This window comes from Corvus moneduloides, chromosome 20 (genome assembly GCF_009650955.1).
Source record: "Corvus moneduloides isolate bCorMon1 chromosome 20, bCorMon1.pri, whole genome shotgun sequence".
NCBI lineage: Eukaryota > Metazoa > Chordata > Aves > Passeriformes > Corvidae > Corvus > Corvus moneduloides.
Window position 1 is genome coordinate 5,192,782 of NC_045495.1, and position 25,240 is coordinate 5,218,021.

The following is a 25,240-nucleotide window of genomic DNA, read 5'->3' on the forward strand; positions in this document are numbered from 1 at the left end:
TGCCAGTGGGGACTGGACAAGGTGGTGTCAGGAGCAGTTCAGATGGAGCTGATCCTGCCCTAGGGATGGGCCAGACGTCCCGAGGTCCCCTCCAAAGCTGCTTTCTATGCTTTGTAATTCTTAGACATAATAATTTGAGGGATTTTGGCAGCAAACTCATCACTGTATGAATAGAGAGGGGAAGGGTTATATTCAGTGTACTCCTTTTACCTCAAATAAATCCAAATTTGTGTCTAGAATACCCAAACACTCTTTTTCTTTCTTTTTGAACTCTTTTTACTTCCCGTGGAGCTGGTGGCACCCGGCTCAAAGATTTTCCTTGTGGCAAACACAAGCCAATAAATAAATTAAATCAATTGCAATAAATTAAAGCTTGTGCTGAGCTCAGAGATACTCCAGCCCCAAAAAACCCACGGGAAAGCGCATTGCTTGTAGGTGTTGATGCTCTGTGATTTCAGACAGGCTGAAAACAAACATCTACACTTAAAAAAATTCCATTGTGCCTTCTGACACAGCTGCCCGAGGGATCTCACATTACAGCAATTACAGCTCAGGCCGCAAACGAGGTGACAAGTGTTTATCCCACTGGTTTCCTTGGTATTTTTAGGATCAGCCCCGCAGCACTGCCTGAGTTAACCCCAACTCTTTGACTGCAAACTGGTTTTTTAGTCAAAAAAGAGCCGAGGCAGTTAAAAAACACACATTTGTGAGGCTGCTCTGCCTTGGGAGCACCAAAAAAAGCCTCAGAATGACAAATCCAAGCGGCCCAAAACTCAACCCAGCCACTGAGTTGCCCAGTTGGAAAAATCAAGCGGCCAAATGGATTTATGGCCTCTGCCAAGCTGTACTTCAAAAAGAAAATGAATTAATCTCAGCGTGGAGAGAGCTTGGGCTCCTTTGCAAGAGAGTAAGAAATAAAAATTGGGCAGGGAAGTGCCCGAAGGAAACTCCTACTCTTCCAAACAGCAGCGTGGATGTCACCTTCCCAGTTTGGTAAAGCTCAGCTTTAGGATTAAGCAAACATCAGATAAAAGCTGGATTTGGTGCATGGTCATTATGGCAAACACCAGGCACTACCGAAGGGCCAGGCTGGGGATTTGGGACAACTAATTCCGCTCACACTGGGACCTCTCAGGATCGAACCAGGCTCAGCATCTCACCCCTTCTCTGCAAGCATCTCAAAACTCTTCACCATTTTCTCCTCAGCTAAAATTAAAACGTCCAGCTCATAAATCAGAGAATTTCTCCTCCTCTCTCCTGGGAGAACATTACTTTTTTCACATGGCGCCTTCCTTCCTCCCTGCTGGTACCACATTTTTTATGCACAGATGCCTCTCTCAGCTGCTCCCCCAACCTCTCTGCCACACCAGCATTGTCTCTTTTCCACCACATGCAGTATTTTAAAGCCTCTCAAGGCTGAAACTTGTTCGAGGCCAAGTGATGAGCTCATCTGCAATTTAATAACACCAGTTCATGCTGTCAGCAGCAAATCACCAATCACTGGCTTTGCAGAAAACGCCCAGCATCTGGCTCCAGTCACTTTTTTTCAGCATATTCCCTTTTCCCAGGGGGTTTTACCTGGATAGCAAGTGCAAATTTCAAATGAATAAGGGTTTAAAGTGATAGGATTTATGAGCCAGGCATGGCTGTCTCAGGATAGATCAGAGGGGTGTTCAGGAGTGGATCCAAACCCCTGCACTCTGCTGGGGTGTTTTGTCCACGTGTGACAGGAAAATGGGAATGTCTCTGCAGGTGGTGACAGGAAAAAGGGGAATTTTCGAACAGGAATCACCCACAAGTTCTCTGCAGTTTATCCCACTTGTTTCCAGCTTTAGGAAGCTGGAAGCCAAACCATTCATCCATCCTTATCCACTGCAAGGAGAGCTTCCTGCCACCAACCAGCTGAGCTCCCACAGGAGGAGTCTTCTGCAAATCAAGCAGTGTAAAGCTATTAGATTAAAAAAAAAAAAAAACAAAAAACCAAAAAAACCACAAAAAAATCCAACCACCTACCCCACCCTGAATTTGAACTTCATATCAAAAAATCCAGCACAAAAATGTAAAGTCTTCCTCCAGCAGCCAACAACAGAAATTCCCCAGCCACAGCCATGAGAGGTGTAAGAAAACCCAACTATTCTTGAAAAGAAAACCCCAAGCCAAGTGAGAGGCCGGGTCAGCCCTGCTACTCTGCAGAAGGGATGCTGTGCCCAACCTGTTGTTTGCAGCACAACCACCAAAACAGCCCTTTTCCCCCAAAATTCAGAGCTCACCATCCACTCTCCAACAGATCCAGACCAACACCACCCAAGCAAAACATCTGAAAGCTGCACCCCCAGCTTACATTTCCCTCATGTCAGGTAAAACAACTTTTATTCCTTTCTACTGTCAAAAACTGCAGCTCCCAGGCTTTGGAAGCTCCAAGTTGTGTTTCCATGAGACCAACATCCCCCAAGCCACACAGAGCCATAACCAACCCCAGCCAAGCCCATTTTTGCTTATTAAACCATTTATCACTGCAAATGGAGCTGTAATTAGGGGAAAATGCAGCAGGTCCATGTGAGGAGTCATTGAGAAAGCAGCCTCTGCTGTTGTTGTTTTCACCAACACGGAGTTATTGCTGCCCAAATGAGGTTCCTGTGCAAAACACCTCATCACAGCTGCTCCCAAATATCCCAAGAGCTGCTGTTTTGGCTAGCACCTCTTCTCAAACTCCTTTATCTCCACTAAATTCAGGGCAGCATCCTGAATTTCCAAGCAGGGAGGTCGGTGTTGTAAAGAAGGGAAGGATTAATGCAGTGTTGCATCCATCACATGCTCCAAGTTATCTGGGAAAAATGATTCCATGAGGTGAGATCAATGTGGGGAGGGAGGTCAGCTCGGAGAGAGGGGTGGGATGTGACTCAACCCCACTCAATCCCATTTTTCTGGATGGAGGACACATCCTTCTGCTCGACCCTTTATGAGGAAAAGTCTCACCACTTCCTTCTACTCTTCCCCAAAAAGATTTTTGAGGCAGGAATCAATTTCTGGTTGAGAGAAGAGCAAAGCACCCCAAAGGTAATGATGTTCCAACACATTTTGGGAAAAAGCAGACCTCAGGCACACAAAGATGCCCGAATTTGCACCTTTGAGGAGGGCAGGAAGCATTTGGGAGCTCAGCTGCAACTGGGCAGCTGTGATGGGACCAGCACATCTGGATGGAGCATCACAAAACCACCCTGGGAGCCTCCACACAAACCAGCAACCGCTCCTGGTGTCCAACCCACCAGGCTGGAGTAAAACCAGAGTTTAAATATGTGGGGTATTTTCTGTTTCACAGAGTTAAGATCGGTTTGGGAGCCACAAATTGCTCATTCCAGCCCTGAGCGAGGGTGCAGTGAGAGCAGGGAGTCGATGCTTCAGGGAAGGAGCAAACACTTCCCTGGCAGACTGACTCAAATAATAAATGGTGGCAGCTTGAACTCCCTCCAGGAGGCTGGAATTGGAGGGACTTGGAGAGCTGGATTAATGGGCAGAGATGTGACGCCGCCATCCAGATAATAAACAACCGAGGAGAATTGCAGAAAAATGCTCTTTTATTTCACGCTGCCAGGCAAAGGCAGGGACTCCAACTGGAGCTTGGCCAGACCACAGTTAAAACTTCTTCAACAGAGTGGATGTAGCCTCAGCTTTCCTGGTTTACAGAGCCAGTGGGATCCCAGGAAAAGCCTGGAAATGCTGTTTGGGTAAGGTGACTCCAGGATTTGCTGTGAATAACTCAAACAATTCCTATCCACCACTGCCTTTAACACAACTCTTTGCATTGAGCTCACCAAATATTATCCACTCATCCCTCCTCAAGCAGCAGGAGCTGCCCACATCCTGGTTTTCCATCCAAGCCAGGGGCTGTGGCTCCAGCTGGGGCTCCAGCCCCAAGCCAGGATCCTGCTGGCCACACAGAGGCTGCACCAGATGGCTCCTGGTGGGACTTGTCACTTCCTCCTGCTGCTCCCAGACGGATGGGTGACAGCCCAGCCCGCCAGCAGGCTCAGCCCAGAGGCACCAGAGGCTCCTTAGAACCCTCCCAAGGAGAGTGATCCCACCAAGTTTTCCTCCTGCAAAGGGAAGAGGCAGAAAAAGCTGCAGGTCTAAGGAGGGTTTGAGCAAAGCACAACTGAGGGGTCACTCTTGCATCCCCTCAGTTCCCAGGAGCCAGTTCCACCCAGAGCCCCCCACATTCCCTGGCTAAAACCCAAAGAAAAAGGTTCATGCATCACCCCTGCACGACACCCACCCCGTTAACTCCAGTCTGGCTGCTGGGCCTCCCATTCACAGCTCTGCAGTGAAGCATTAAAAGAAAATATAACCAATTGAAGCAAATCTGCCATTTCCATCCTCCTGTGTCTGCCCAAAGAACTTCCTAGAGCATCCCAGATGCTGCCTGGAGTATCCAAACCACAGCTCAGGAGCAGAACTTCAAATTTATCATCCCTTTTGCCCTGTGACCTGTAGCTCTCAGGGCTGCAGAGGGAACTCCTGCCCCAGCACGGGGCTGATTCCCAGGATCAGTCCCAGCCTCGACCACACTGTGCTGCCAGCTCTCAACTGCAAAAAAAACCCCAACTTATTTTCACTTGCAAAAGCCTTCTAGACCTCTGCTGGAAAATTGACTTGGAGGACAGGCTGCCTATTATCTCCTGTCAGGGAAGGAGCCAGAGCTGTCACCTAAGCTCAGTCTACTGTCATTCATATGATGATAGTGATTCATCCTACCCTAAGATAGCTGGGCTGACTCAGTCCCTGGATGAGGTTGTCTCTCTCAGTTACCTGCCAAGAAAAGCCCCTCCAATTAGCTGATCCTAGACATTCAATGTTGAGGCAACTGGAGCAGGAGAATCCCACTCGTGCTGCTCTCACCTTTGTTTTCCAGCACGGCAAGCGCAGAGCTCTGCGTGGTTTCTGTGCCCGCTCTCCCAGCCAAAACCAGCCCCATCTGTTGTGCAGCTGATCACCCATCAATATCAGTCAGATTTTTATGATTTGCTTCAGGCCCCCGTGGTTTTTTTGGAGGTAACCCAGGGCTCAGACAACTCTTGTCCTTGGAAGGTGACAGGAGATGCCCGATGGCCACTAAAGACTTTTATTTGTGCATGCAGCTCTTGTGCTCACAAGCAGTAAACACACACAGATCTCTGAAATAAGTATTTACAGGAACAAAAGAGAGAAGCAGAACTGGGGTCCTTGCAGGAAAGGGGAAGAGATTCCCAAGTAGAGGATGGCACTGTCAGACGGGGAGGAATCACTCGCCCTCATAATTTCCACTGCCTGTGAGAGACCGCCTCGGTGTCTGGGCTTGCAGCAAGTGAACGGCTCCTGGTACAAGAGCAGCATTCCAATCACACAATTCCCTGCTTGGAATCCCAGACCAGGCTCCCCACACCCACTCCAGCTGATGGGAGCTGTTGGATCAACACTGAGCCCACAAGCACTTGGTGCAATCTGCACCTCATCCCCACCTGCACCTACAGCATTCCACGAGCCAGACACCCCTTTTCTGCTGGGAAGAGTCCAAAACCCCTCCCTCGGATGGCCCAGCCTCAGCAATGAATCAAACAGGCAGCAAGGCTGGTGCTGCCAGTCCATCCTCCCACCCCTCTGTCCTCCCCCGGGTGACTCCGTGTGCCAGCCACTCTCGTTAAGCCGTGGGAAAGGGGCACGAGTCTCACGGGTAATTCGGGTTCTGGAAGTTCAGGGAATTGGAAGGGAAGAAGGAAGAGGCAAGGGAAGGAGCAGGATTTGGCTGTGGAAAGCCCTGCATGGCAGCAGAACAGATGCTCTGAGCTGGGCCAGATGGTCCCCAGCTGCTGTCAGGCAGCCTCTGCCTTGGGACAGCAAGAGGACATGGGATCCTCCCAGAGCTGAGGTCTGGCTGATGGGATGGAGGATGCAGGAAAGATCAGCCTCACCTGGCTCTGGTCTAACAGAGCAAATGAGAGACTGGGAGTCCTCACTTCTCACTCCTCCCTGCTCTAACCCAGCCACCTTCTCCAAATCACCCTCCCTTCACAATTAACACAACACTGCATGAGCTGCCAGGCTCTGCTTAGGAGGGAATCAGGACTTGTTGTCCTGGCCCAGCAGCTGTGACCACAAGAGACTTCAGGAGGAGGCCAGCGTGGGTCTCCTGATGTACAAAGGGTGAAAAGCCCTCTCTGAGCCCATCCTGATCTGCTGCTCCCAGGAGCAGGCAATCCCAGAACAGCCAAGTGAAACAACACATTTGCTTTTTTAACCACTCAAAAACGCTGCTTTTGATGGCCCCCCTTTGCCCTCCTCAGCCAGCAGAGCTGTTGCAATCCAACGATGGAGAAAGAAACTTGATAATTTCAGGGGATTGATAGGTGCAGCCAAAAATTCTGAGGTGGGGATTGCCCACACTTATCGGGGGGGGGTTGTTTTGAGGCACAGCTCTGCCCAGCCCTGGGAAACATTCCCACACCATCCCAAGGCAGTGAAATTCCCAGAGAACCTGCAGCATCAATAATGATGTTCCTGTCTCACCTGGAAGCCTCCTGGCATGCCCACAGCAGCCAGAAGAAATCAATCCATTCCTGCACACACAATGAGAGGCTGCAACCCAAGAACTGCTGTCCAAAACCTGCTTCCATTTCCAAGCCCTGAGCTGATTATTATTGCATTAGCCACGAAGAGATGCATTGTTAACACTCAATGGATGCTAAACTTTGCTTGAAAGGAATGGAATTTCGGGGTGGGAGACTGGAGGAATGCTTTGGGATCCTTTAATAGGTGCTGGAATAAAACCTCAGATATTTCTGATACGGAAAATGAGCATCAGTGATTCCTCATCACAGCCCTCTGCCAGAGTTATTCAAGGGAAGTAATTGAAGGCATCTATGAGAGGCACAAATATTCAATTAACTCTCCAAGCTGGCTGCTGTGGAATAATGTGAGCATGACAAAAAGATAATTTAAGTGAACAAATTGCAGCTGACTCCCATAAAATCATGCCAAGCCTTTTTTTTTTTTCCTTTCTTTGGGCCATTTACACCATTGCAGGAGCAGAGGGAAAAAATGGGTTTGGATCAATAGCAATACCTGGATATATCAAAATCCAGGTATATCCCTGTTTTTTCATCAGCAAAAATAGTGGAATTACTCCTTACAGCTGCCTTGCTTCACTCAGCACAAGAATCTGGCTGAGTATGACAGCAGGAATTAAGAGATTTTGCAAGGTAAAAATGTAGAGGGAACAAGTTACAGAGAGATTTTAGCTCAAAGCAAAAGAGGAGGAAGTAGGGCTGAACTAAACATTGAAATAAAAGCTCCCTGACCCTTTTTTGCATTAAAATTTATCCTCAGGAACAGCCTATTCCATGAAACCACTTTGTACCTTCCCAACGGTTAAAAGGGAATTCCAGCAAAGGAGAAAAATCAACCCAATCCCACAGCACCAAACTCGTTTTCTGAATTAAGACAAAGCAGCAGGAGTGGAATAAAAATAAAGGTTTCCCCAAGGAAGCCAGCATCACTCAAGTAATTAACATGGACAACATGAATTTCAATTCTTTCATTTGCAAATCCAGCATCTCCAGTTAATCTCGAGCATGGACAAAGTCCATTAATGAAGCAGATTCCTGTAATGGGATTCAAAGCAATGGCAAATCAATGCAGAAAAAAACTAGTGTGATTAAATAATCCACACTTTGCATAATAACACCAGTGCTGTGTGATGCTGCCTGGTTATGTGGAGACAAATCCCAGAGCAGCCCCTCCTGAGCAATCCCAGCAGAAATACCCAGCGAGAAAATCAGACTGAGGTGGGAAAACCACCCTGCTCAGGGGCTCTGGGGTGGAATCCATGAGCCAAGGGAAAATCTTCCTCACACTCCATGGAACCTCTGCTGGGCAGCCCCACAAACAGCTGGGAGTTCCCCAAGTAGCTGTTCAAAGGGTGAGGGGAGGTGATCTCCCTCAAAATCCTTTCTCAACCCCTCTGGTCTCACCCTGGGTGCCTGGCAGGGCCCTCCTCTCCAGGAGATGCCAGTCCTGGAATTCAGCAGCCCCTGGCAGGACCTTTGCTGTGCCCTCCACTGCCAGCTGGGATGTGTTTATTGACAAACACTGATCCCAGCTCGCCCTGTTTCACCAAACCACTGCCTTTCTTGTAATCTCTGATGTCTCCCCCTTGAACAAAAGGAGAAACTGAGTCACAGCAAGTTAAACCCCCATCCCCAAACTCACACTGCTGCCCTCACCATCCCCATTTCCAAACACCTTCAGCCGGGAGGCCACAACTCTGCTCTCCTCCTTCTCCTCTGGGATATCTCCTCTCAGGCTTGCCAAGTCAGAAAACCACTTAAATACCTGATTAACTACAAGCACATGTTTAAATCCTGCTGGGGCCAAGGGGGTTGGATTAGCAGAGCACTTAAGACAGAATTTGTTAAGCAAAACTTCTTTTTCCTCCACCCAATTCCCTTCACAGCGGCACAGGGAAGGACTGGGACACCCCAGAGCGAGATGCAGCTCAAGTGAGCACTGGAAGAAGCATTTTGCACAAAATCAGGGAATGAGATCCCAGGGAACACAAGCTGTGCCCTCGAGAGCTAGCCCAGAGCCAGCCAACCTTTCCAGTAAGTGCCATTAAGATCCTCCTCTTCATTTCACCACACTCCAGGCTCCAGAAAGGCCAGAGGGTGGTGGCTGAGCCTCAGTGATGGGACAGATTAACCCAAAAATGGCCTGAGAGCCCCCGTGCTTGGCTGACAAGAGAAATCCACCCCAGGTTTCCCCGGGGGTGCTGAACAGACACAGGCAATAAACAGCTTTGCTGCTGTGCCCTGTCCCTCCTGCCCTGTTTGTAGGATCTGGGTCCTCTCCGAGGGGAAGGGGTGCTTTCAGCACCCCCAAACCCACAGGACCCCCACGCCAGGCAAGGAGAAGCAGGAGCATCCCTCCTGCTGGGACAGCCAGGATCACATCCAGTTTTCAGCAATAAAAGGTGTCAACCCACCACCCACCCCCCAACTAAAATCGAGTATTTCTGCTTTGTTTGGCAGCCAGGGCCATTAAATTGCTGTTGTTGATATCCCATTTCCCAGCGGGGATGCCAGAGGATCTCGGGAGGATGAGACACAAAACACACCTTGGCCCAGGGGAGCTGTGCCAGGGAAATCCAGCCTGTGATGGATCTGTGGCCCGAGGGATGAGAAGGAGCCGTGAGCTGCCACTCTGGGCGATGAAAACCACGCCTGGAGCTCACTTTGCAGGAGAGGGCTCCATGGAAAACCTGCTGCTCCCGCTGCTGAGTCACAGCTGCTGCGCAGAGTTCAGTGCAGGCTTTTCCTTCTCACCGCTCCCAGCCTGGAGTAGGAGTTTCCTGCCCCCAGTGGCTTCCACCCAGCCCTCACTGTCGGGGTGAGGACCAAAAGACACCCAAGAACAAGGCAGAGAGCAGCTCCAGAGTGGGAATATCAGCAGAGCATCCATGTCTCCATGCCTGGGCTATTCCTTAATTCCTCACAATGTGACACCACCCTAGGAAGTGTCCCCAGAGAGAAGCCTGGAATGCCACCGGTAACAGAGCACCCTGCTAATCCCTCCTGCTTCCCCGTGGGTGGCTGAGCCTTCCTGGGAGCACCAATCTGGGTCCCATGGAATGCTGTGGCCACAGGATATTCCCACAGGTGCCGGAACAAAGCCTTGTGGCCTGCAGCTCCTACTCCCAGCTCTGGCACTGCAAGCCCAGAATATTTCTTTTCCAACTCCAAAATAGCCACCACTGATATTTTTTACACCAGCAGCTCCTCCAGAAGTGAACAGCAGAGGAAGGAGAACCCCAGAAGCTTTCAGGACCCAGAAACTCCTTAATCTCATTGCTCAGATCCAACCACGGGGCTGAATAATCCCTGAAAGCTGATGCGGGATGATGAGCTGAGCAAGAAGAAAAGCCAGGATGACCTCATTGTGCTGAGCCTTCCCTTCCCTGCTCCAGTCCCACTGAGACATCCACAACCCCGGGCTGGAATTCCTCAAATGGCCACGAGCAGCTGATTTCAATATCATTAAAACATGACTGGTTTTGAGCTGGTTTTAAAGTGGAGGAGCCACTGGTGTGTGGGGAATCAGAGATGTGGGTGAGCCACGGGGTGGCATTTAGCACTCAGTGGCACCAATCCAGCCTCGGGACCAACCCCGAGCCAAGAAATGCCAAAAATTCATGCCAGGAAGGAAGATTCCCTTTTTGCAAGGCACGAAACAGGAAGAAAAAACCTTGATTTTCTCTGAAGATCCCACAGGCTCATCCAAAATCACCTCTGACAAGTAAATAGGTTGGGAAAAGCTCTCTCTCAGAGCCAGGCTGCCAGGCAGACTCAATCTGTGTTATCTTTTCCCTTTTTACTTTATCTTCCCTGATGTGCCTGCTCAGGAAGAGATAAGGAGCAGCTGCTCGGAGCCCTGCTTATGGTTTTGCCACTTCTGTGCACTTCATTCCTGTTCCTGGGAATTCCCTGCTTCTCTTCCCCTTTGCCAAGGGGATGCTCAGCCTTTCTGCTCCTCCATTCCCTCTGCAAAACGAGCAGTACAGAAGCTTTTCCCGGTAAAGAATCTTGGAATCATTTAGGGTGGAAAAGCTCGAGTCCAACCACTATCTCACCTCTAAACCCCACATCCACACATCCCTTAAATCCCTCCAGGGATGGGGATTCCAGCATTTCTCTGGTGGGATAACCAGCATCCTGCTGGCTCTGGGATGGGTCAGTCAGAGCTGAAACATCCAGAGATGGAGCTCGGTCAGCGCTGGGTCCCACCAGGATTTCGCATGCGTCATTCCCATCCTCCTGCAATCAATGGAATGATCTCAGCCTGTGGGAATGGCACTGTATTCCTGCCTTTGGGAATATTCCAGACTCCTGTATTTTTGCCCTCCTCCAAAGGGAGGGCACACAAGCAAACACGAGTCCTTGAGGAAAATAAAGTTTGATTTACACGATGTGGCAACAGCAAGAGGTCTTTTTTTTAAAAAGACCTTTCAGGAGAGGAGTTTGGCTGATTTATTTTCTTTCAGGAGAGGAGTTTGGCTGATTTATTTTCATTGTGTTGGTGGAGAACAACAGCTGACAGGCAAGAGATGAAAGCACCCCAAGCAGAGATTCCTGAGAATTTCAGGAAGTTCATCTCATCCGAGAACTGCTCCACATCTAAAAAAGGATGGAGGAGTTTCTCAGAGCCAAAACTCACACTGCACTGTGCCAGCTTCTCCATCCTCCTCCTCCTCCTCTGGACAGCATCAGGGTGGGAAGGAAAACAGAGGGAAAACCAAGCAGGAGTTCAGGAAAAGCACCGAAGCTGCTCCTGTATTGCAGTTCAGCCTTCCCACTGGATGACCAGTGCCATGGATTGGAAAGGCAGCTTTGGGACGTTCCTCCCCTGCCAAGAAATGCCAGGAATTCCTGCCTGGAAGTGGTACAGTTCCAGCAGCTGGTCCCCACGTGGGAGCAGGGCCGGGATGTGCTGGATGCCGCACACCCGCGCCCGTGTTGTTTACAAGGCACTCAGGGCCTTTACAGGGATGCAGACATCCTAAAATCCAGGAAAACCTGGAGGCCTGGCAGCTCTTGGAGCTGCTGACACCTTTGTTCTACAGCAATGAGGCAAGAGAGAAGAATGCCATGGAAAGGACTGGATTTTTATACTGAAAAGGAGATGTGGGAGAGCAGATGTTGTGCACGTCCAGCTGAGACACCTTTATCCCTTCCCAAATCCACAAATCTTGCAAAGACTGGCTTGGCTTGGAAGGGACCTAAAAATTCATCTCATTCCACCCCCTGCCATGGGCAGGGACACCTTCCACAGACCAGGATGCTCCAACGTGGCCTTGGACACTTCCAGGGATGGGGCAGCCACAGCTTCTCTGGGCACCCTGTGCCAGGGCCTCCCCACCCTCACAGGGAGGAATTCCTTCCCAATATACCATTTAAATCTCCCCTCTGTCAGCCTGAAGCCATGGCAGCCTGTTTGCATCAACCAGCCTGGTGATACTTTGTGGTTTTGGGGTACCTGGTGAAGAGTTCCACCTCTAACCCAAAGAGAGGATGAAAAGCAGAGTCTCAAACTCAGCGGGGACAGCAGGAACAGCTCCACACCTGCAACCACCAGGGTCCTGCTGAATGCTCTGAATTCCCCTCCAAAGGCACCCCATGCAGTCCAGCTGTATCCATCCCATCCCTGCTCCCTGGGCAGGCACTCTGTAATCCCATTAAACAGCCTGACAGCTTGGGAATGGCACACACGCAATAAAACCTCGACTTCGGCCTCTGGAGGAGAGGCTGCCAGGTGGCCTGAGGAAGGGAACTGCTGGGATGAGGTTTTCCTCTCAAAACACCCACAGAAAAATGGGGAAGGGAATGGATGAGACCATCAGCCTGGGGAAATTATCCCAAATTTTTCAGGGTGGCTCAAAAGCCTCCCATTTCCCATCCTGAGACTCAGTCAGTGCTGTGCTCTACATCAGAGGGAACTGGGAACCTTGTCCCTGATTTATATCAACAAAGGAAAGTCAGTTTTGGGGATTAAAGGAAGAAATGAAGCCTTTCCCATGTTTTATGCCATGCTTGTGTGTTTTGATTTGCAGCATCAGATTTTTAGATCTGGTATTCGGTATTTTGGTTGGAAAATAAAATCTTTGTAGAAAGTTTTCATAGTGACTTCCCTGTCTGGCCCCAGGGGATTTGGATGCTCCTTTGAGGATCCACCTTGGCATGTGCCTCCAAACTGGAGGGATGTGAGGTGGGATCCTCCCAGCTGGCTCGGTCTCTCCAGAGCAACCCAAAAGTAAAAGGTTTGGGCTCATCAAAGTGACCAGGAAATGCCCAAACTTGCTGAGGAAGAATTAAGGAATGGGCTGTCCAAGGATTCAATTCAGTGACATTAAAATTCAATTCATGCTGCTCTATAAAATAGCTTTAAACATTAAAATACACTCACTTTAAACCACCCAGATTTCAAACCAACAATTTAGGGTGACGCCAACCTCTGGTCAGGCTTTAATACTAAAATTTTATGATTTATTTCATTTTAAAGAGCTCCTGTTAGCCCAGGTAGGCAGGACACAGCTGCCATGATTTTAGGGAAGTCACTGCTAAAAACACAACCAGAAAAGAATGAAGTGCAAACACAGCTTTTGGGAGGGTCTGGTTCTCTCACGTGGGACAAAGAAAACATCTTAATTTCAGTAATTCAAAGGTTGCACTCCATGATCTTTTCCAACCTGAATGATTCTAATTCACTTAGTCCAGTTTAACACTGAATTCCAGCAATGAAAAAAATCAGGAGTACAAAGGAGAAATGCACATTTTCCAATCTGCAAGTAAAACTGCAACCTGAGAGAGCAAGATCTGTAATTATGGTGACCAGAAGTGTAATTCATGATGCACAATTAATTCTCCACTTAATGAATCAACCAGTTTTAAATGCCAAATGTGTTTTGAGACATTTGCTTTGTCTGCTGTCTTATCCAGCATATTTTGAGTTTATTAACTGATTAAAGACCATTCAAAACCACTTTTCTGCTCTTTCAGTTTCTTTCATTTCTGTGTAACTCGAGCCAGAGATACAAAAGGATCAATTATTCCTGTAAACCCCAAATTCACCATTTCCCACCAGAATAAAAACACACAAATTTTCTCACCCAGCCACACAGCTGCCTAAATAAATGTCCCCAGATACACCAGGCTCCCTCCTCAGGAAAGGAAGTATCCAATTACACCGAGCAGGAGCAGCTTTTTACAACCAAACAGGAAAACATCCTCTTTCTTACAGAATAACCCCCCCCCAAAAAATCCTACCCACAAAAAACTGGCTGCTTAAATCAAGATTTAAACCACAAAAAAAACGGCTGCTTAAATGGAGATTTAATCCAATCCTGGATGATTTTGGCTGGATGTAAATAATGGGTGTAGGTCATTCACACTCTCATCCCAAATTGCTTCTCTGCAAGCCCAGCAAGGCCACAGAGACATTTGGGAGCAAGATTTCCCCCAAATCCCTTCTTCTTCCAGTGCTGGAACAGAGAGAACTGTATCCAAATTGATGGATAAATGGAAATACATGGCAGGATTCCAGGATGAACCAAGGCTTTGGGGCTCTTTGGGCAGGTTCCAGTCCTGTTTCTGCAGAGATCTGGGCTCCACTGCCCTGATTTTGGGGAGCTCAGGCTGAACCAGGGCTTGGGGTTTGTTCAACACCAACCAAACCTGGGCTAGACGCTGCAGCAGCTTCGATTCATCCCTCGTGCAGGGAATTGGGGCTCTTTTATCGAGGTCCAAACCCCCACACCTCCTGTATTCCAATTCCCTCTGGAGGTGGGGATGCCCCAAATCCCAAAGCTGTCCCCAGAAGGAGCTCTGTGCTCCGTGGGAACGGGGACAGAGGTGTCCCAGGAAAAGCCCTCAGCACATCCCCGGCCAAAACAACCATTTCCCACTGCAGGCTGCTCTCCTTCCTCAGCAGCCTTCGCTTTCCCCTGCTGGGATTTCATTCCTGTGCCAAGATCCCGGCCTTGGGGAGGGTGGGGGTGAAGGAACAGCCCTGCAGAACAAGGCGGGAATTAAATATTCCCAGCTCCAGAGTGGGCTCAGTTTAAGCATCTCCTGGGACAGGGGAAGAGGCAGCTCTGGGAATTTCCCAGCCATGGGATTGGGGCTCCCAGGCACAGATTGGCTCAAAGCCTTGTGCCTTTCCATCAGGAAAATCCAGGGAATCTCTGCACTAAGAGAGAAGGTGGCACAGGAACCACTCAAGGAGGTTTCAGTATCGTGTTTTCCAAGCTCGTCCTTGGAGTGGGAGGAAGAGACAGGCAGAGCTCGCTCACCTCGGTGTGTTTTGCATGCTGGGAGTTAGAAAACAGAACTTCGCCTCCCACAGAGCTGCAGGTCCTGTCCCTCACATCCATTTCCTCATTTTCTGTGGCTAAACAGAAAGCAAGGAGCTGAAAAACCCAGGACACAAATCCCCATCCTCCAAAAAAACCCACACGCTCCAGGCTCTTGCTCCAGGCTCCTGCTCCAGGCTGGCCTCTCATTAACCAACCTTCATTCCAACACAAGTGCTGTTAGAATTGGAATTAATATTCCAGTGCCCCACTGAAATCTCCTCCAAATGCAATCCCTGAGCACTCATGGATGCTGCACTGGAATGGGCAGCGCCAGCAGGAGCAGGGAAAGGCCTGGAAAGCTGCTCAGAAACAAATCCCACAGGCAGAGGGGACGTTAAGGGACTGAGATCAGCAGCCAGCAGCAGGATCCAGTGCTGGGGAGGAGCAGACCTCGAGGAAAACCTCCATGGGCCAACAAGGATTTTGGAACCATTGGAAAACACAGAAATATCTCATAAAGAAATTCCCCCAGCAATATCAAACCTGAGCCCTGCTCTGCAAAGCAGGACAGCCAGAACTCTGGGAAGATTATTGGGATATAAAGAGGCCCTAAGGAATGAGATATCCACTGAGATACCCAAAGGCACGAGGAGGAAGGCAGCTCCCACCCCTTGGCTCTCTCCGGAGCTGGCGAAGCTCAAAGCCTCCTCGCACAAAGGAAGTGCCTCTGACTTTGAAAGACACGAAGTCTGAAAGATAAAGAGTCTTGAAAAGATCTGAGAACTCTGGAAAGCTCTAAGCAGTTCCTGCTCTCCAAGCAGCAAGGTCAGAGCTGGGAATAATTGGAGCTAAAACCTTCGGCTTGGAGAGGAATGGAAAGGACAATTTGCTTTTCCTTTTAGAGGCAAGATGAAATTCACCATGCAGTGATCTTTCCTCCAAAATTTGAAAGAGAAGGAGGCTGAGACACACACGCAGAAAGAGAAATGGAATCAGGCATTAAATCATATTAGGCTTTTGGCCAGGACCTGAAGATGTTGAATACTAAAGAAATTCCACATCCCTTGTAGGAGAACGAAATGAATATTAATATAGAACCACCTCCCTTAGCTAAGAGCAGGCCAGAGCCACAAATCCCCCAACACATCAAACCCTAAAGCTCCAATACTCTGAATTTCAGGTGCATCATCCCCCACTCCTGCCCCCCAAGCCCCCTGCACAGCAGCACAGCCCAGATGCCAGCGCTGGGATGTGCAGGGAGGGCTCTGCCCACACAGCCGTCACACCCACGCGCTGGCAGGGAGAGGAGACATCCTCACACTCTGGGCTTTCACAGTCTGAAGCAAGATAAAAAGGAAAAGAGGAAAAATAAAATTAAAAAAAGGTGCATGCCAGGCTGGCTGCAGGGCTGGAGCCCCAAGCTGCTGCATTTCACTTCAGGTGTGAAAACAGCAGAGCCTGGGGGGGAAAAAAGACACATTCCTGCAATTATACAAACAGAGAAAGTGCTGAGCAGGGGCTGAGTGTAACAACAACCATGAACTTCTGCCAGCTCTGAGATTTCTGCCTGCAGTGAGGGCACAGGCAGGAGCTCATTCTCTCTTCCAGATGCCCACAGCACACAGCCCAGCCTAACCCAGCCCAACCCAGCCCAGCCTAACCCAGCCCCCACTTTATGATTATCCCCCCTCTCCCCGCCAAGACACATTTCCCCCAGGAGCAGCAGCAGCAGCCACCACCTTCCCGGGGGTTCATGACATCCAAGGCTGCCTGGACAAGCAGGCACAGGACACATCCCACTGGGGATGGGAAGGGAGCAGCAGGATGGGAAGAAGGCAAAGATGCTGCAAGGGAGCAGCAGGGCAGGGTTTGGGAGCATGGAGGGAACAGCAGAGACCCTGTTTGGAGCAGGAGACGCCCCACCACTGCCAGGAGCGTTTGTTGTTAATACGTCCAGCAGCCTAAGGGTTAAAAAGAATTGTGGGGAGCGCTGGTGGGGTTTCATCAGCAGCTTGAAGCAGAGGAAATGAGTGTTCACCCCAAAGCCACCCCTCTCAGAGCAGGGTTACCCAACTTCCACCTGCGGTGCCCGGCGCTGCAGCAGGGCAGCTCCCTCCCCTCTTACCCAACTTCCCTGCGGTGCCCGGCGCTGCAGCCAGGGCAGCTCCCTCCCTCTGCCCAGCCCCACTTGAGGAAAAACAATCCCAATCCTGCAAAACTCCTCATCCCTGTCTTCTGCTGGCTGGGAGGAGCCCAGAGACCCCAGGCTGGATCACCTCTGGTGCATCAGCTGGTCTGAGCAGGCAGGAGAAGGGACCAGGAATTCACTTGTGGGGCAAACACAACAGTGCTGAGCTCCTCCAGCATTCCTGGAACACAGGATGGGTTCCATGGGAATGCTGCTCCAGGGCCAGGAGCAAGCACACAGTGGTGGCAGAGTCCAGCCACGAGTCTTTTTAATGTTTCCACGCAGCTCTTGTGTCTCAAAGGAGTCACAGGAGCCCCAAGTGAGCTGTCTCCATCAGTATTTTTAATTTTTTTTGGTGTTTTACCATTCCCACTGGCCAAGCCCCCTCTTACAACAAAGATATCCATCATTAATTAATTAAACATCCCTGTGCCACACAGTTCCCAGGCCCTGCTCAGGCTGTGCCTTGTTCCCCACAGCTTCTGGCTGGAGAATCCAGGGCTCAGCCTCAGGTGGGGCAGGGGGACACCTGCACCCACAGCAGTTTGTGGGATGTTTGTGGGATAAACCACAGGGATCACGGGCTGGATCACAGCCAGGAGGGGGCTGCCACAGGCTCTGCACGGCTTGGTGGGCACAGAGCTCATTTGCTCCCAGCCCTTTCCTGCAAATGGGATTTTTTGGTGGTGTTTTTGCCCATTTGGGGCCCTGACCCCTCTCCCCTGCCCTCCACACCCCAGCAGTGCCCACCTCAGGCTGGCACAGCAGAGAATCCACGTTCCAAGTGCTGCAGCTCTGCCACACCTTGGACCTTCTCATTTGGCCTCAGCACCCAGGGATTTATTGCCACACTTTGCTTCCTTTTCCCCATTTAATCCCTGGAACTGCTGCTCACCTGCCCTGTGCAGAGGATGCTCAGATTTGCTGGATTCCTCCTCCTCCCCTCTCCCACCAGCCCCCAGAGCAGCAGCAAAAGCTCCACGTCGAGCCATAACCAATGGCAAATTCCTGGAGCGCAACGTAATGTGCTGGGAAGCGCTTCCCCATTTCACTTGGGAAAAGCGATCCCGTTTGGCAGCAGGGAGGAGGAAAACACGCTTTGTTTTACAAATCCTCTCCCCAGCAGGAGAGACACTCCCAGAATTTAATATACTGACACTGCTTGGCTGCCTCAAGCACTGAAACTCAAGAGTATGGAGGGGGAAAAAAAGAAGAGTAAAAATAAAAGTGCCACGCTCTGTAACGTTAAAACCTATCCTGCTCTGCAGCTGGTGGTACTGGGAATAGTGGGGCTGGAATTCTCCCACCTGGATCGAGTGAAGGGTCTGGAATGGATTCCCATGGCTCAAGTGCTGGACATGCTGAATGAATTCGTTTTGTAGCCTCTCCCTGCAGCAGCTCCTTGTTGGAAAGCAGAGAAGATGCTGCCAGGTAAACCTAGGAAGTCACTTCATACAGATAAATTCCAAGTTATTCCATGCAGGAATTACTTCCATGGAAGGCCAGCGGCTCCCTCCAGGTGACCAGCAAGCCTGAACTCCAGCCTCAACCAAATTTTAATTCTTTCAGTGTCTTTCCACTGCATTTAAGTGCCAAAAGCATCCTCCCTCTGCAGCACCGTGGGGATGGCTCAGGGGAAAACACCTCAGCCAAGGAGAGCAGCGGGCACTTGTTGGGATTTGGGGGATTTGGATTTTGCAGTGTGGGGTTTGGACTCCAGAGCAGAAAGAAGGAAAAAGAAATGAGGATCTGTGTCCCAGGAGCTCGATGTTAAGTCAGCCTGGCTGTGCCAGAGGAGCACAAACCCTTTGGAATGGCTGCTGGCAGCAGGAATAACAGGAGTGTTATTTTGAGGGCAGGCAGTGGGATCAAATTGCCTCCACACCAGAGACCACTGCTGACCTCTGTGAGAAGCAAAGTCTGTCTGCTGTTCGTGCTTTTTATCGTTTTAAACAAAAAAAAATCACTTTGTATCTCAGTATTTTACAGTTGTTTGCAACCCTCAGGCGTTCCCAGGAACACAAATTAATCCTTACAAGAGCCTAGAAGGAAAACAGCATCGCTCCAACCTCAGGGGAGGGAGAAGGATGGATAAATTTGGAGAAATCCTAAAGGCCACAGTGGACATTGGTGTCAGTGGAGGGGCTGGGTTAGGGTTTAAAATTCGGGATTGCAGCCTTGCCCTGATTATCACACACAGCTTTTGTGGGAGCAGGCAGGAAAAAGCCCCCCCAACCTTGTCTTGCAGGATGTCATGGCATGGAGACCTGAAAAGACAGAGATTTTCACCTCTGGCCATGTGCTCATCCTGCTCCAAAAAAAATGATGGAGCCCCTCCACAGGCAGGGATGCTGTCCCCCACCCCTCAGCAGCACGCTGGGCTGGCCTCAAAGCCTGCTGAAGTCAGTGGAAAGGCTCCCAGTGACCTAAATGCCTGGGATTAAAAAAATTCTCAGCTGAGAGCTGGGCACCAGGTCACTGGGTTTGCCAGGAATACCCCAGTTTTGCTGGAAAACCCTTGGTTTTACAGTAGCAACTACACAGAGCAGCCACAGACACCCTAAAAATGGCTCAGGGAAAAAAAATCTCTGCCCCACCAGGCTCATCCATCCACCCCTTTCCAAAGGGGGAAGCTCATCCTTCCCCCCAAATCCTCACTTTCAGGCTGAGATACTCCAAGAGCTCAGCTCTGGAAAGCTCCTGCCAGAGTGGGAACAACCCAAGTGGCCCCTTGGAGCCACCAATGCCCCTCTAAAACATCTCCTCCCCAAATCCAGCAGCTGGAAAACCACCCAGCAGGCAGGATTTGTTCAGTGGGGCATCCCACATTCCCTCCCTGGAGGCAGGGAATAAAACCACCTCATTAAAAACCTGCCTGGAGTCTATTATAGTATCTGGGACAAAGCGTTCTCTATTTTGACACTCTAAGATTTATTTTATCAGAGCAAGCTCTTCAGAGACACTCACTGCCAGAGATGTACCTGACTCTAACAGGTTCCTTGCTTCCCCCAGCAGTTTAAGATGAATTTTTAGCTTTTTCTTCCCCTCTCCAGCAACCAGGGCTCCCCCGTGGTCAGGTTTGTCATTAGGGCATCCACGGTGACCCAGCCCAGCTCCCTCACTCTGCACTATCAGAGGGTGAGGACAGACCTGAGAAAAACCAGTCTGGAGCCAGGGAGAACTTGGGAGTGATTTGTGGCATTTCCCAGGCCCCAAGGTTTATTTTTTGGGGAGGTGTTTGAGATAAACACCCTCTAAAATTAGCACGGGTCCTTCTGCCAGCTCCAATGGGCTGCGGCAGCGGTAAAGATTTGGCGTGGCTGAGAGGGTGCAACATTTGGGCTCTGATCTGCTGCCCAACTCTACCCCCACGGCCACACAGATCCCAAATGGAGAAGTCTTTGTCCCAAGGAATTGTGCCCCCAATTCCCAGAGAGGCGGCACGTTCACCTCAGGAAAAGTATTTTATCCCAAAGTTGAAAGTGGTGAGAGTTTTCCATAAAAAACCCACCACAAATCATGTGAAACAGTTCAGATTTCTCAGCTGGGTTGCTCCAAAGATCATCCTAAACCTGCTGGGCATAGGGATAAATGGAAGTGGGCTGAATGGATCAGGGACATGCCCCAAACTACACATCCACTCACTAAAAAGTTACCTGGGCCAAAAGATGGGGGAGGAAAAAATGCTAACAGCAAATCCCAAACACAAAATCCCAAAAGAAAACCAGACTGGACCAGCTGTGCTTTTCCATGGCCAGACCATAGGGCAAGAAAGCAGCTCCCGAAGCCCAGCAGAGACCTGAGCAACTTTTCCCCAGCTGGCAGAACTGGTTACACCGAGCTGGAAGATGGATCTGCTTTGGGTTTGCATGGAAAACTCGCTGTTCCCCAAAGCCCTGCGCACCCCAGAGCCTTGAAAACGCCCAGCACTCGGGTGGTTTTTATCAGCAGAAAAGATTAAATGCTAATTTGCCTTTTCTGTTTGCTCACAGCAACTTTCCGTCCTGTTGCTTCCCAGCTAATGCCCAGCTCAAACAGATTTCTCAAGGCAAAAGGTCTCGGGCACCCTACAATTAATTCCCCACTCCCCCAGAGCGTCTCGTTTCTCCCAGTCAACACCAGCAAAACTCCACCACGCGATTGTTGGCGTCAAAAAGAACGAGATAAAAAAGCAACGCTGCCAACTCTGGCTGCTTCTGAGCCAGGAGGAAAAGAGCTGATTCTCAAAAGCTGCCTGCTCCAAACTGCCTCGGCGCTTTTACGGAGCTGCTCGAAACACCAAACTTTTGGAAAGTTGAGTGGGAACCACCTCGAGTAAGCTAGAAATCCCAGAGCTGTCGGCGCCAGCGAGGAAGGCAAGGAGGGAAAAATGCACCCGGCAGGGTTTCCTCGCTGCAGACAACACGCAGCACCTCCCCGGGGGTATTTCCCCCTCTCTGACACCGTGACCACCCCGCAGCTCCTCTGCCACTTCCCCAAAATGACGCCACGAGAGTCAGACCCGCAAAAGCGGAGCGTGGCGGCTGCTTGGGCTTCCCACAAAGCAGGATAGGTCGCTCCCACACTTTTCCCCCTCACCGCAGCCGCCCTCCCTCTGGAAGAACCCGCCCATCCTCACCTGCCGCAGGTTCTTCAGCAGCTCGGTGGCCTCCTCCTGCTTGCCCTGCTTGACCAGCAGCAGCATGTCCTGGATCATGCAGATCCGCCGGTGGTACGGGGGCAAGCTGCCGCCAGCCCCCTTCCCGAACTTCTCGCCGGACTTCACCACGAGGGAAGCGAGGAAATCGCCCCTTTCCCTGGGGGCCGCCTTCTTGCGGTGGTGGCCCGGGGGGCTCTCCCCGGCGCTGCCCGGCTGGCAGCCCTTGGTCTGCTTCGTGCCCATGGCCAGCGGCTCCCGCAGCCCGGCGGCTGCATGCAAAGGGAGGGTGGCGAGGCTGGGGGGGCACAAGGGGGGCACAGGGGGGTGGAGGGGACGCACGAGGGGTTAGGAGCGCACAAAGGGGTTTGGGGGATGCACAAAGGGTTGGGATGCGCGGGAGGTCCCGAGGATGCCCGGGAGCTCCGGGCGGGGTGCGGGATGGGGCCGGGGGGGGTTCAGCAGAGGGGTCGCTGCCAGGCGGCGGGGCGGCTCCGCTCCCGCAGGCGGAGGATGGGGCGGCTGCGCCCGGCCGGGAGGAGCCGCGGCTCGGCCCCTCGGCTCCGCTCCATCGCCGGGAGAGGCAGAACCGCCGGATCCGGGCAGCTCCGGGCGCTGCGAGCGGCGGTGCCTCGGCGAAGCGGCGGCGGCTCTTCCGCGCAGCCTCCTCCCGGTGCCGAAGGGTCCCCCGGGGGCTCCCCCGGGTGCGGGGGGCGGTGGCCGCGGCTTGGGGGCAACTGTTGCGCTCAGGGGGCTCCCCCGGAGGCGGCGCGGCGCTGCTCGGCTCGGCCCGGCCGGCTCGGGGTGCTCAGAGCGGGGAGAGCCGGGGGAGGGCCGGGGGCGGGCACCGTGCACCGAGGCAGGGCTTGCGGAGGAAGCCGCAGCCGGACGGGGCTCGTCCTTCCTTCCCCGCGGGCTGGGGGCTCTGCACGCCCCGCAGGGGATGCTCCGGGCGGGGGGAGCGGGGATGGGACCGGGCAGGGAGCGGGGCCGGGCTGCGGCGGCTCCCCCGAGGCGGCCGGGGGCATCCCCGCCGGGGGTTCCCGGGGAGGAGCACGGAGGGATTCCCGCTGGAGCCTCATCGCCCCGGGGGATTTGCAGGCGTTTGGCTGTGCCCGCGTCCCTCGGGGGTGTGTTTTGAGCAGGGGGGGTCCCCCCGCTGTCCCCTGCGGGTGATGCTGGCGCTCCATCCTGCCACCCCGAGCCTGGCTGCTCGTGCACCTGCTCAGCTCCCTCACCTCCAGCCCTGTGCCCAGCTGGAAGTCACCAGCTGTGCCGAGCCCAAAGCCCCCTCCCCGTCCCCATCCACATCCAGCGCTTCCAACCCTCCCTTGCACGTGCTGCTCCTTCCAGCAGCTCCCCAGCCAATATTCCATCTCTCCTTATCTTGCAGGGCTCAGGGCACGGATTAAAGCTCTTGGATAAAGGTCACGGGGAACAACTCCTCCAGCCAGGCTCCGCTCACCTGCTGCAGGACGCAGATTGCTCCAGAAGAACCTGGGAGGGATCAGCTTTGCAGTGATGAGGCCCCAGCAGTGGCCTCAGACCCTCTCCTGATGTGATGAGAGGATGTTTTTCAACACAGAAAGGCTTTGCAACTGTTTTAAAAAGAATCCCAAAGCAACCAGGGAGATGTTTTTGCCTCCTCTGCATCCCGTGTAGCTGGACATCCACAAACACACAAATTCCATGTTATGTTGATGGATAAAAGGCAGCTCTGCTCCATCACCAACGAGCTGGAGGCCCCTGCAATTGTTCCTAAAACTCAACTCATTCTTACCCACAGACCACGAGAACAGCACAGAGCCCCAGTGACTTCACCAGGGTTTGGCTCTGCTGTGCTGCACATGAGCCAAAACACCACCAGACCCCGGTGTCTTCCCCCAAAAAGACAGCTCGTGGGCTAAAAACTCCATTTCAGTGCCTCAGCCATATCAAATCAAGTCAGATGAGGAAACAGGCAGCCAAAGGGTTTGCAGAAACCACGAGTGTGCTCACCAGAGGCCTCACCTGGCAGTAAATCTCCCGGAGGAGGCAGGGAGAGGCAGCCAATGTCAACAAGAGGCACTGGGAAGTGGTGGTGACACCCCTCCAGCAGCATTTCCCCCTGCAGACATCAGCCCTTCCCTTTGGAAGGACCACTCCTCTCTGCTGGCAGCGAGGATCTGACACAGGATGGCAAGAAAGAGCTGCTGGGACCCTCTGTGTCCAAAAATCCAACGGATGGAGCAACATTTCAGACCTGGAGCCTGACACTGTGCCCCAAAACCCTTGGGATCCTGAGCAGCAACCACACCCTTAGTGCTGCTGATACACACAACCCTCCTGCCTCACAGGAGCTGGCGGGGAAGGTGCTCCCAGCCCTAAAATCCTCTGCCTGTCCCCGACTTTCATCCCAGAGCCTGTTCTTTCCTCACATCTGTGAGTCTGTGGTACAGCAAGAAGCCAGCAAGGTCAGCTTACCCCTCCAACAAAAATACTAAAGAATGGAAAAGGAGCAGAAAGGGAACTCCCTGCCAGGGCTCAGATCCTCCACTCCCCTCACTCCTCCAGAGTGACATGGCCATAAAAACAGAGCATCCCATCCAGGATGGAGGGAGAAGGGCCCTCAGGTCCTGAGGCATGTGGGGAACCAAATCCAGCCCATCTCTGACTTGCCACCACTTTAAAAAAGGCTGTTTGTGCATTTTTAACTACTTTCAAACAGGCTGTTCGTGCCCAGCCCTGTGGGATGGGGCAGCTTGGTCAGCACAGGCTGCAGGAACCTCTCCAGGCCCATCCATTGTGGGATACACCATTCCCATCCCCTCGGGATCCCAATAGAACGGCCACACCTTCCTAAAGCCACAAATCTCTTCCCCAGAGCAGGGGGAGCTCAGCCCTGGCTGAGGAGGGGGCTCTGCACGGCAGCCACGGCCCTGAGTAAATAAATAAACCCCAACCTTTGTCCTCCTGACACTGCTGGCAGCAGGGCACCGAGTTCACCCACTGCTCTTGAGCTTATTTAGTGCACACAGGACAAAGCCAGGGGAAAAAGAAATTAAAAAATAAGAAGGCAGGAGTGTGGGGAGTGCTCTTGTTCCCAGTGCAAAGCAAACACCGGGTTGGAGGAGCTGGATTTACACTCCCTGAGGGATCCAAAGGCACCAGGACCATCCAGGGCAGCAGGAGAGTGAGTCCCAGGCTCAGCACTGGTGATGGAAGATGTGCAGATCCCTCAGGAATCTCCATCCTGGACCATTATTTCCTTCTACACCCTCGCAAGGGTCTCCTCCAGCTGCAGACCCAAACTTCCCTGCACACACACGGTTTTCCATGCTCAGGACATCCAAACCAAGTCCATCCAGTGCTGGAAAATCTGACCCCAGCCCTGGTGTGCTGGGAATTAGGGCTGTCCCACAGAGCTGCAGGGCTGGGCTCACTCAGCAGCTCTGAGCACTGAAATATTCTGCTAAACTAAATTTTCCCCTTGGTGGAGATGGGTGCAAACTGCAAATTAATGGGTGTTTGTCTGAGGGGGTTTCTTCTTTTTTATCCACTC

General features: G+C 51.8%; 1 protein-coding gene across 1 annotated transcript in view; it reads right to left on the minus strand.

Annotated features, from left to right (window-relative positions):
• The window catches only part of LRRC75A (leucine rich repeat containing 75A), a 64,679-nt gene extending 42,188 nt beyond the window's left edge, over window positions 1-22,491 (minus strand). The window contains exon 1 of the mRNA XM_032129596.1: window positions 21,682-22,491. Coding sequence (XP_031985487.1) covers window positions 21,682-21,945 — 264 coding nt within the window. The 5' untranslated portion in view covers window positions 21,946-22,491. The remainder of the gene's footprint in view (window positions 1-21,681) is intronic.
• Window positions 22,492-25,240: the final 2,749 nt, after the last annotated feature.